Source organism: Ptiloglossa arizonensis, chromosome 4 (assembly GCF_051014685.1).
Source record: "Ptiloglossa arizonensis isolate GNS036 chromosome 4, iyPtiAriz1_principal, whole genome shotgun sequence".
In the NCBI taxonomy this organism is placed as follows: Eukaryota; Metazoa; Arthropoda; class Insecta; order Hymenoptera; family Colletidae; genus Ptiloglossa; species Ptiloglossa arizonensis.
This window is the reverse complement of record NC_135051.1, coordinates 9,271,291-9,283,674: the sequence shown is the minus strand read 5'-3', so window position 1 is coordinate 9,283,674 and position 12,384 is coordinate 9,271,291. Positions and strand designations below refer to the sequence as shown.

The window sequence follows — 12,384 nt, the reverse complement described above, 5'->3', positions numbered from 1 at the left end:
TTTTTTTTTTTTCAAGCATATCTGTAGAATGTATACTGATTGTCATATGATGCGACTATATGCTTGACGCTACGAATCCCGGAGTGGTCGCTTTGTACAGTCCGATCTGATCAAATCGGCCAAAGGATTGTGAAAAATCATATTTCGGTCCTTTAAATCGCAATATTACGCATGGGGCGTCATGAGAAACTTGTAGAGAAAAAAAAACTGACCCGATTTGGTGTATATAATATAACCCTTAAACCTTGTGGAACGACGTTATGGATTATTGAAAATATATTTTCTGGAAGAAACAGCGCTAGGTGTACGAGTCGACTGTACCGTAGACGCCACCGGCAGCCACGAGCGGTCGCTTGCAGTACAGTCGAAATCAAGAGGCCTCTGCGAACGTGTTAGCGGAACATCAGAATAGGATCGTTCGATCGCAAAATTACGAGTGGGGCGTCATGAGAAACTTGTAGTTCGTAAAAAACTAACACAATTTGGTGTATATAGTATTCCGTTTTAACCTATCCCCAACGAGTTATCCGTTTTTAAAGTTTCGTATGTCCAACGTATATCGGTACGGTGTTCAACGTGACTGTACCAACGGACGCTACGGGAGTCCGCAGCCGGCATAGGTTCAGTTGGCAGCAGTACGCACAACGAGAAGCACGACCATGGCTGATATTTCGAACGAAGAACTTCGCAAGGAGATCACCGGTAAGTGACGATATCCTTCGATTTACCGAACCACGGCCTCCGATTATCGTAAAACTAAACTCGTAATCGCGCGTGTCGCGAATTATTCGCGCCTTCGCGAGTAGGAATATGTAGGAAATCGGGCTCTTTGCTCTTGCGACGTGACGACTTAGCGCGCACGTATGCGACGAAGTGGCGTGCCCCACGCCGGCCATTGCAATCGTGATACAACATTGTGTTTCCACCAATGTACCGCATTATCGAGACATTGTATCGGATTATTATTTCGTACAAATTGTTCCTGATTTTTCGACAAAATTTTTCGATGCCTTGGAAAACTGACGATTTTCCCTCGATTTTCTACAAACGAACGCTTTCCCCGTCCTTGTCCCATTAGTATACGTTGTGTGACGCGTCTGGCTGTGGTGGCGCGCGCCAGAAGCCATCGCATGCTTCGTATCTCGCCTCTTTCTCTAATGTTCAACGACTTTTACACCGAGAAAAGCGATCTCGAGATGGACCGTGGCCTCGTTTTACACAATATTTCCACGAATTTTATTTTCACTTATTTTTATTATACCAATTCAGTTATAGCCTCGTTTATCGAATTTTATTCGTTCGTTACGCTCGTAGTTTCTGGGCACATCGTTGCCGAGAATATTCGTTCGTCATGTCTTTTCCCGCCGTCACGAATGCTACCGAATGCTTACAATCGTCCGTTAAACTTTTTATCTGTTCGCGGAGTTCTCCTTCGACGTCATTAATCTCTTCAGATTGTCGTACGAATTAACTGTAACATCACCGATTGAGTCGCACTTCTCTCGTGTTTGCACGCAGCGAACTTTAGCGATTTTACGCCGTTCTACGACTCGATGCATCGCCACGATCGATCGGTCAATGCAAAGAAGACAGTTTCACGAGCGAGAACTACGTGCTAAATTTTCACCGCGAGTATTACTTTCAGAAATTTTTTTCTTCCTGGTGCACGGATAATCGGAGACCGGCACCAACGAATAGCCGCCATTTGCGCTCAATATTTACTAGGCTTCCAACGCGGGAAACCACATTGCCCCAGATTCTAGCCGATGTATTGCGTTCCTAGTTTTTATTTTTGAAAAACAATTCATAAATCCAACAACGAAATCTACTTTACCAATTCTTACTGAACACATTTCTCTCTCTCTCTCTCTCTCTCTCTCTCTCTCTCTCTTTCTCTTTCTCTTTCTCCCCCTCCCCCCCTTCCCCATACTCTGCACAACTTTATACATGTATTTATAGAGTATATATAAATGTAATTTGAAACTCATACTTTTTGACAATAAATTTTCCATGTGTTTATAAATGTACCTCTATGTACTGTCCAAATGGCAAACAAATTGTTTACGTATAGTGCAAAGCTTTTTTTTTCTTGTAGCTATCCTCAAAGATGCCGACCTTACTACTATGTCTGCTAAGAAAGTAAGGCTACAAATTGAAGGAAAACTCGACATAGATCTCTCAGAAAGGTAAGACCCGATTGAAATTACCACTTTCCACGATTATTCAAACGTTACAATTCCCTTGTTGAGAAAATTATTTGACTTTGAAATAAAATTAAATATTGTTTGGATGCAGCAGGCACTCGTACAGTTTAAACAACTTATGAGCAGTCCATCTGTATCCTAGATAAAAACGAAGGATATCTGCGTGGAACTGATTCTTTAAGTTACCACCTCGTTCCTCTTTCGACATTTGTTTTTCGAATAAACTTATTTTTCTTACAATACGTGATACGAATTCTGTACTAATAAAAATGTGTAAACTATCTGTAGGAAAAAGGAAGTAGACACTTTAGTCATGCAGTGTTTACACGAGAAGCAAGTAGGAGTAAAAAAGAAGAAGAACACTGCTAGCGAAGAATCTGAAGAAGGAGAGGAGGAGGAGGAGGAAGGGTCAGAGGAGGAGGAAGAAGAAGAAGAAAAGAAGCCAGCCAAGAGAAGTCCTGCGAAGAAGGCAATCAATAAACGTAAAAAGGGATCCTCCGATGATGAAGAAAGTGCCAGTGACGACGATGCTAGTGACGAGGAGTATAGCCCAAAGAAACCAAAAGCTGCGCCCAAGAAAAGTACGAACACGAAATGTATTAAAAAATTTATTTCTGTCTATAAATTTTTTTCTCTATAAATTTGTATGTAATTTATGTTAGATAAGCCTGGAAAGAAAGGCAAGAAGAAGGGTAGTGATAGCGACAGCGACGAAGATTGGGGTAAGAACAAGAAGGCTCAAGGTGGTGGTGGAGCAAAGAAGGGTGGTGGTGGTAAAGGTAAGGGTGGCTATACTCGTCCCATCACATTGTCTCCAGAACTTGCTGCCGTAGTTGGTGCTGAGCAAATGGCTCGGCACGAAGTCGTAAAAAAAGTCTGGAGTATTATCAAAGAAAGGAATCTTTATGTAAGTATTATAGACTTTACATATTTCTTTATAATGTACTTGTTATACTTTAGAAAATGGATATTTAATATATACTGCTGTTTTACAGGATCCTAAGAATAAGCAGTTTGCAATCTGCGATGACGAATTAATGAAAGTAATTGGAGTAAAACGTTTCAGAACTTTTGGTATGATGAAGTACCTCAAAAATCACTTTGTAGATTAAATCATCCCTGAACCACGATCTCTAACAGGTTATAAACATTGTATAACATATTCCAAGGTGCAAAGTGCATCTCTCCATCTTTCTCACACGATACGTACATAAATACATATACATACAAACACACGACATGTTTCTTGCGACTTAAAACTTTGCCATGTTTACACCATTCCGACGTACTCTGTTGTCCATGGTAGCCGCTTCGTCCCACTAAACGTTTGCATTGTAGCACCTTAATTTATGGGCATTATTAAAAGCACGGCTCGTTAACACTGTCGATGGCTGCCTCGGAATAATGCGTACGCAAATGATGACCCACAAGTAGAGGATCCGTGTAGATTCGGTCAACGTCGATACGAAAAGGTAGAGCCGGTACCATGGACGTTGGGGATAATTTCGAAATGTGGGAAACATTAAAATGGCCGATAGTCAGTAAGCTGGTTTTAAGTCAACATATACAGAATTAACGTTTTATCGTTTGCCTGGTGGTTCTCGTAAACAGCCCTTTTCACCGAGCATGAAAATACCGTGTGCCCCATTGTGGCAATAAAATTTGAGAAACAGAAAGTGCTTTAAATTATTTTAAAGTGATTTTGTCAACAAACGAGAGAAAAAAAATATGTGGTAAAGTTAGATAAAAGTGCGGTAAAAATAAAGAGAAAGACGATGCGGAAAAAATCAACATCCTGTACCTCTTCTGTATAATAGCTACATTACACACTGAAATTATTACTAAGCGAAATTTAATTGTATTATCGTGTAATTACTAATTATTGTCGTAATATAGGTTTCTTGGTGTAAAAAATCTTAAGATGTAATGGTATTCAGTGAAGGTACGATGTATGCATATTAAAAATCACAGTATGTGCAGCACTGCGCGATGTTGAAGTATAGAAAATAAGAAGTTTACTGCGCGAGGCACGGAATTGATCCTGGGTACGGATGTCCATGCCTCGGTGTATGGAAAAATTCTTGTATTTTGAATATAAATTAATGAACGCTGGCCTAAATCGATGAAAGCCACGACGAAGAAAGAAATCATTGCAAACATTTGACGATAACGAGAGGAAACATTACAGTACAGATAAAAACGAAACGTGTGTACACAGAATGACAAATTATAATATCAGTTTGTTTTCTAAAGGAAAGGAAGTGCGGTTTGTGCCCTGATATTTCGTAAATGTATTTGAGAACATCATTAAAAGATATTGCTTTCATTTTTTTTAAGAGTGCCATTTGTACATTCATTTCCTGGCGAATGGTCCTCAATATCCTCTTCTATCCGATTCTCGTCCCTCGAGATTAATGGAAACCTCTCTACATTTGAAAATTCACAAATGCTCGAGCTGGTTTTCCAAGAAAGACAAAACGTGTTGATTGTCATCGCGTCTTCCTCGCAGGCCAAATATGTAAGTTAAAAGTTTCTTTGTATTCGTATAATTATCTCTCCTCGTTTGTACTTCTCTGTCTCTCGGCGGAGCAGCTTGTACGTAAACACCGTATCGGAAGTTCGACTTGTGTGTTTGCGTACTGCGTGTTGCACATTGACTTATGCTTGCCTAGAAAGAAAAAAAAAATAAATAAAAACCAATAACATTCTCCCTTCTCGGGTGTTTATCTTTAATCGACGTTACTGACCAAATGCAACGCTCTTCGCCTCAGTTCCCAGATATTCGAAGAGTAGTTTTTATCGATAAACGATGGAAGAATATGGACATCCGTTTGAACTGTTTGATTCTGGCAAATCTTCAATTGGGGTCCTTCCTCCGATACCCTTGCCAATCGTGACGTTAATATCTCACCAGTCCCGATGTATTACACTTATATCTAAATACTTACGCCGCTTGTGCTTTCAGTGCTCGGACATCGTCGTACAATTGAAGCAAATACACGTACTCCAGATGGTTCCGTATGAAATCGAGGGCCTCGTAAACGTATCTATCGACGATGATGAATAATTATACACCATCCGTTCCAAATCTCTACATTCGTCGAAGCTACCTGTCTGGATCATCCCCGAATTTCTTCGCTGCAGTCACCGAACTGAACACATAATATTTTCCCTTCCACTTGGCTACTCCGTTGTTTGGATTTCCCGGGATCAGCGCCCCTTTCCCGAGAACGAACGTCCACGCGCAAAATCCTAGGAACTACAAGAGAAAGAGAGAGAGAGAGAGAGAGAGAAAGTGAATTAATTAACCTAGGGAAGTCACGTTCAACGTGAACTTGGGTGCTCTCTGCAAACATCGATTTCGCTCTATCGTGCGTAATCTTACCTCTAGATTTATGTTCTCGAAGTCCTTGACAGTGTTGGGGTGGTAAAGGGTGCATTCACCGCATTCGGCTGCAAACAGAGACCATGACCATTTAATTGATACACCACGTGCAATTTTCCGACACGGTCGTCGCGATACCGTATTTATTTGATCGTTTCGTTACTTATTAATTTGCCCATAGATCGTTCCAATCTCTCAGCGTCCGTGAGTACTTCTTCGTCAGACAACATATCGTTCAAGATCGTTTCGTCGTACACGTTCACGGCCTACGATATTCATTTAACGATCAACGCACTCTAGACGGACACACGTTTAATAATTACCTTTACACTCAGACTTTGCAATTCCCAGAGAAAGTGGTTGATACTGCTCTGTATAATCACTTCGTCCTGAAGTCCCATCCATATATCCGCCAAATCGATAAACTGTGGCTACACAAATACAAAAGTGTGACATCGTCTTTACGAAGAGGGAAACTCTTGAAAAAATATGTACGAAACACGTGCTTACGTATACTTGGACAGTGGGAATAGCTGTTCTGTACCTTACGGTGTCGTGAAGCTTGAAGAGGCGCCCTTGAAGACGTTCCATAAGGGTCTGTACCTCCTTGTCGCTACACTCCGCATCGCTCAACAGTTTCCTGAGACGAAAGAAATCGACGATTAATTACCGAAGCGTACGCACGCGTCGAATTATACTACAAGAAAAATCAACCTGACGTAAATTTCCTGTTGCCGACACGCCGCCAACATCTGTGTAGCCCACTGTACATTTTCTTCGGTATACACACCGAACGGTATTATCTCTGATAAAAGAACCGCCTTGTCTACGACCGCGGTGAATTTGTAAATCTTCGCCATCAAACGTTCCAGAATTTCCATGATGGAATCGTGGGTTTTTTTCGTGGCCTCTTGTAAAATAATCGGCACTGCGAGGGCATTATATGGTTAACGATCGATTTCTTTCCGTTGCGTCATTCGTTCCGGTTATCGCAATACGAACTTACGATCGTCGATGCCTTCTCCACCACGTTGGCAATCTCTGTTGAACAAACGTATTCCCGCAACTATGCACATCAGTTCCATCAATTGTTCCTCCTTCTCGCGTTTCGACATTTTCACATACGGTTCCAGTTCCGAGGGCTGGAACACGCTCTGGAACGCCACCGAGACCTCTCTACGCAGAATATAATTGTTACAACCTATTGGTAAGATACATTCATAGTTCTATGTCATTTCCACATCGAAACGTGTTACCTGAGCACAGACGGTACAGTAGGGTTTCCAAGACCGCTCAGAACTGTAACGACTACCAACATTCTCTGATACAGTCTTTCGAGCTCTTGTTTGCTAGCAATTTTCTCAGTTTCGCAAATTTCCGCCACCATTGGCCCGGTTTTCTGATGTAGACGAAGTCTGTGTCGCTTAACGGTCTCGTCTTAAGGAGGTACGGAATCTATGAACGATCCACGGAAAATGAATTTAGACATTTTTCTTACCTCTATCGTGGTAGTGTTTCGCAAAGTATAATTGATTCTTTAATGTTGTTAAACTCGGTTTATCCTGGTTGCATATCTTCTCCGTTATCGCTTGAACAATTTGTTCATTTTCCTCGTCAGTCTTAATTTCATAAACGGGATTCAATTGGAACAACGTAATCTGCGATCAAAAGCATACCATTGTCTCGTAAAGAGTATATTAACAATTAGGTTGACAAGAAATTGAAATTCCTCGTGGATTACTTACCATGAAGGAAGCTAAATCTTTGGTCGCGTGAACGTCGTTTTGTTTGCACGCGTTCACTATTCTCTTTATCAATTCCCTTCGCAAATTCTCCATCGTTGAAATTTAAACGCAATTGTTGATCCAACTTTTAATATTTCAAACTCTCGTGACCTGACTGCGTTTCGTTTTCGTTCGCCGTTTGATCAATATTCAGCAATCGCACAGAAATGAATCTCCACGACAACATTTGCAACGTCATCTCTCTATGTATAAGAAATATTTTTTCGCAAGTTTCGTGTCAAATTCCATCTGAAAAAAGTATATTCGAATTTTTGAATTTCGATTTGAATTCAATTTGAATTTGAACTTCAATTTTAAATACGCGAAGACACATCGAGCATCGCATTTAAATTGATAATTTTTTTCGCCACCTATTTTTCTCTTTACGTTGTACGAATTATGTTTTTCGTCTTCGTTTGGATACTATATTCCTCAAGTGGCTCACCCGATGTAATTTATAAATTATTGTATGCTTATTTGTGTAATATTAAGAGAAAAAAGTATATAATTGTAAAACGCAAGAAGGAAAGCGCAATCTGTGATTTGAACGCGGTCCGTATTGGCGCCCTACGAGCTCGGCGAACTTCGGGAGTATTCGTCGATGGCTCGATACGCGGGAATGGTGGGGGTCGACGTACCGCCAGAGGTGTCGCGGCAGTCTGAACCGGCGGAGTCGGGCTGGGTGGTCAGTACCGTGTGGTGCGCGTCACGAAATCGGATAGAGAGCACGGAACCCAAGAACGCGATAAAAGGGGGCTGTCATGACGTTCGCGTGAGACTCGTGCATTGCGAATCGTCGCCGAGAAACATGCCGAGTGATATTTGGTGCTCAAATTGGCGATGTACCGTCAGTGGAGTGACGGTGCAGTGCAAGTTGGTGCTGGTTTTGGTGCTGGTCGCGATCTTGCCTGACGCGTACACCGAGAGTCAGGGTAAGTCGTTAAAATTTTTTGTCATTTATTGAACGAACGAATCGAATAATAGTCAGCCGTAAAAAACGATCGCGTGTGTATACGTTTTATCCCGCGCGAACGACGAATCAACTTTTCGGGCTTTGTTTAAAACGCCGAATTTTAAACAAAATGTTGCTCGAACATGTGCTCGAAATGTTAGAACTGTTTTCTTTTCTCTATCGTCGTATGAATTTTGTGATCGATTCTCATTGACAACGTATGTAAATCTTAAGTGGCGATTAGTCGTGTTGTGTTTTATCCTTCTCGCACGAACGTGTTTAAACCTGCATCGAAATCCACGTTGATTTTGTCGCTCGTTTCGTCTAGACAGTAGTATTTAACAACAATTTAGGATTATCGTTTGATTTCTCTTCCCCGAAATAACAAAGTAAGTAATCCGTTTATTCGTTTCTTGGTTTGTCGAAGTAAATAATTGTCACCGAACAAAGAAAAGTAAAAGAATTTATACACGATGCGAACGTTGTGTTTTATCCTTTTCGCACGGACATGTTCCGTCCTTCTCTCACGAATATTCGAACTCGCACCGCCAGACACGTTTGAACCTGCTCCGCGAAACGTTGGCTAAGTTTGCATCGAGATCCGCGTTGTTTTTGTCGCTCGTTTCGTCTAGACGGTAAGAATTAACATTCGTCCGGCTATTACTTCGATTAGTTTGTTCATTGTGTGAACAATATTAATAATACGAAGGAAAATTTAACGTGCGCGCATCGACCCCCTGTTAACCGAGAGCAATGTAAATTCAGTCTATTAACGCGTGCGTTACGCAGTGCCATCGTTCGATTTTTCTTCCTCTTGCAAAATAACAAAGTGATCTGTTTATCCGTTTCTCGGTTTGTCAAAGTGAATATTTGTCGCCGAACAAAAAGAGAAGTAGAAGAATTATAGCAACCGGAAGAAAAATTATCCGCGTCGCTGTTTTCGAAGGATCGGCGGGAGGAGGATCGCCAGTCGGATCGATTAAGATTTACGAGCGAAGCGTACGCATAAATACGTAATACGTACGATCGTATCGAGGATTTATAGGAAGCCGATTTAATCGTTTATGAAAATGCAGCGTACTCAACGAAAGTACAAATCGAGCGTATTCATAATGCGGGCGCGCTTCTTCGTTCGAAATGTGTTTGACTCGGAACAACAAACAAGGTTAGTACGTAGTTACATATCGCCTCGAAAAATTAGATTACGGAACAAAAGGTGTAAAAGTCGTTCGCGAAAGCGCGACGGCGCCGATTCGAATACCTAATTAGCTAACAGCGCACGTGGGCCAACTAATATTAATTTCGCTCGCGAGAAACCGTTTTATTCTCGACGCCACCTCGAGCTAGGAAGCTTTTGGAAGCGTTTCGCGTTGCGTCCAACTTGAAAGAAAAACGACTGCATTGTCGAGGCTGAGTATAGGAGCGCAAACGGTTGACTCACAATCAGCACGGTGCACACCACCGAGACATTGTTTCCTAGAGTCACAGGCTCGTTGCCAGTGATGGGATCAAGCGTATCCTAAGTAGTATCGAATTCGTGCTGAATATTTTTTAATTACCCATTTCGTTATTTTCTTCGATGCAGGAATGTCGGTACGGCATATATATTACACGAGGTTGCATTAGTCTAAGACTTTATATCATTACTACATTCGTACGTATACTTATATCATTGTTACATTTACACGTATAGTTCTACTATCGGTATACGCGATTGCTGTACGTACGCGTACACATAGGCGATAAATATTAGCTTCCCTTCCTCCGTAGGAAATATTAAAATTAACAACGACGAATAGGAAGTATCGTCCGATATGCGATGGGAAAAATTAATGTTCCACGTGTGCATATTCGGTAGCGACCAGAAACGATCGTAACCCGGGTATCGAAACTAGTTTGGGTAACAAGTATCCGTGTATTTTTATTTCAATAGATCGAGTACAATGTCACGTTTCTCGAAGCGTACGGACTTGGGCTGTTCGTAACCGCGATATATTTCAATTTAGTGGCCGTTTACCAGCAACTCGGCCGACCGAAAAGTACTTTGCGAGCGCATAAAGCGAAACATTTGTTTTTACGAGTCTCGTCGCGCCGCGATCGATCGATATTCGCGAGTATACATATCGAGGGTTTCGTTCGTTGGTGTTCCTAGCGCTCGAGAAACAATTTGCCCGCTCGACGGATACGCGTCGAACGGTCTCGTTTTCCAGGAATATCGTTTCGTCTCGATACAGAAACGAGCTTCACGATTTCGATCGAGAAATAGTAGAAAAAGAAGAAGAAGAAGAAGAAGAAGAAAAAAAAAAGGGCCGCAACAACGGCTTAATTATTCACAGCGGCGCGCGATCTCGCGGCTCGCGTTCGTTATTTTCTCGTCCTTCTTGGAACGCTCGACAGGCCGTGAAGGCACTCGTCGAGAGTCCTTGAGAGTGGTTCTAGTCGACTCGTCGGCTGTTACAGATTTCGCGCGACGATTCGACCGTTCTTCGCGGAAATCCCCTCGATGTTTTTCCACGTTTTCTTTCGGCTTGGAAACACACAACCACGAGCGGTCCGGGTGGTGCATCCGCATCCCTTTGTTGCCCGATAACGTTGATATCCTTTCGCCAGCCTGTTGGACGAGATCCTTTCTCTGTAAATTTTCACGGTCTCGTTTCCACTTGCCAGAGGCTCTCACGCGCCGAGTCTACGTTCCCCTGGAAATCGGTTTAACCGTGCGAATAATTCGGGTGGATTTTTTTTCCTACTGTGGGAACATCGCCGACCGCGAGTTCGTTGATTGCTTTTCACGAATTTTAAGACCTCCCGCAGACCGGTTCAGCCGAAGTACCTTAATCACGTTTGCAGGTGTCCTCGAGCGTGTTTCACTTTGTAAACAGAGCGCTCTTGTATACATTCTTGGGTCCTTCGAGGAGATATCGGCAGCGTTAGCGAAATCATCGTTGCAGTGTCTGCAACGCCATTGACTGGAGCTACTTAGTCGAAAATTACGAAATAGCACTGGGTAAAGAAAACGTTGCAAACATTGGATAGAAATGAAATTAGAAACTTATACTTCGAAGCAACGGTTCATCTCGTATACTTTTCGATTGTAACGAAATTGAACGATCGTCGAGCAAACCGAAGATAAACTACTTGGATAGATTTAGGTTTAATTGAAAAATCGTTAAGCGAGCCGTCAGGGGTCCCTTCTACGGGGGGCTGGTTGGTTTCGCGATAGGTCGATTCTAGATCCACACGGTCGAGCCATCGTGCATCCCGGAGCGATAAATTTTCGAATCTATGGGTCCCGTGATTCGAAGTTTGGTTCTCGAGCGATCGTTGGGTGATCGATGAAGTCTGTTCGGCGAACACGAATCGAGAGTCGACGAAGAGAGAAAGGTAGCTCGTAGGTGGTCGAAAGTCCAGGAAGTCGCGTCTCTGTGATTCGTTTCGACGAGACGGGTTCCATCCACACTCGAGGCCAACCGATCGGCTGTAATCGATGATTAATCCATCCTCCCCGAAGGCGTCGACGCGGTCGAGTGGTTCTTCGAGTTGACGAGGTGTGTACGCACACACCGGCCACGCTTGTGGAACAAGGAAGCTCGTTTCCGTTTCTTCCCGCCTTGGAAAATACTTTCGTTTCTCGCTCTGCTAGCTTCGGGGCATAGAATTCCGAATCCAACTATCGCGCTGAATTTAACACGAGTTTACCGCGCGTACGTAGTACGGAGGGTTAATTCGCGCCGAATGTTCAACGGCGAAACAAATTCGCGAACGGGTCCGGTTTCGCTAAGCTAAACGTGTAAACGCGTTTAGAGTACCGGGATTGTGGTCGAAATAACGCAAATACCTGTGAAATACACTGTTACGGGCTTGGACCGCTATTTAATATTCTCATCGTATCTAGAATAGATTTCAACTACTTTTGAATAGTTACTCGACCCCCAATTGCCGTAGAGATAGAATCTGTTTCCCACAATGGTCTCCGAAACTTTCCACGGTGAATTTTAAACCGTTCAGGGAAGTTTATCTCGGTGCCTGAACTTCTCCGATGGTGTACTACGGGGCTTTCTT

At 42.6% G+C, this 12,384-nt stretch overlaps 4 protein-coding genes across 4 annotated transcripts in view; 3 read left to right on the top strand and 1 right to left on the bottom strand.

Moving 5' to 3' along the window:
* Positions 1-438, top strand: part of LOC143146410 (uncharacterized) — a 148,509-nt gene extending 148,071 nt beyond the window's left edge. The window contains exon 5 of the mRNA XM_076310690.1: positions 297-438. Coding sequence (XP_076166805.1) covers positions 297-412 — 116 coding nt within the window. The 3' untranslated portion in view covers positions 413-438. The remainder of the gene's footprint in view (positions 1-296) is intronic.
* Positions 439-543: 105 nt separating this feature from the next.
* Positions 544-4,530, top strand: Non2 (upstream activation factor subunit spp27 homolog Non2). The gene is made up of 5 exons (XM_076310689.1): positions 544-702; positions 2,096-2,186; positions 2,493-2,785; positions 2,867-3,111; positions 3,200-4,530. Exons 1-5 carry the CDS (start codon positions 660-662, stop codon positions 3,314-3,316), a joined length of 789 nt encoding a protein of 262 aa, XP_076166804.1. The 5' UTR covers positions 544-659; the 3' UTR covers positions 3,317-4,530.
* On the bottom strand, positions 3,980-7,487 carry LOC143146412 (cilia- and flagella-associated protein 206). Its single transcript, XM_076310691.1, has 13 exons — positions 7,335-7,487; positions 7,088-7,247; positions 6,846-7,026; positions 6,596-6,765; positions 6,304-6,517; positions 6,100-6,229; positions 5,913-6,020; positions 5,753-5,855; positions 5,590-5,657; positions 5,315-5,463; positions 5,153-5,251; positions 4,952-5,087; positions 3,980-4,872 (listed from the first exon to the last, which is right to left on the bottom strand). Exons 1-13 carry the CDS (start codon positions 7,425-7,427, stop codon positions 4,645-4,647), a joined length of 1,839 nt encoding a protein of 612 aa, XP_076166806.1. The 5' UTR covers positions 7,428-7,487; the 3' UTR covers positions 3,980-4,644.
* Positions 7,488-7,984: 497 nt separating this feature from the next.
* Positions 7,985-12,384, top strand: part of Meltrin (disintegrin and metalloproteinase domain-containing protein meltrin) — a 63,940-nt gene continuing 59,540 nt past the window's right edge. The window contains exon 1 of the mRNA XM_076308395.1: positions 7,985-8,305. Coding sequence (XP_076164510.1) covers positions 7,993-8,305 — 313 coding nt within the window. The 5' untranslated portion in view covers positions 7,985-7,992. The remainder of the gene's footprint in view (positions 8,306-12,384) is intronic.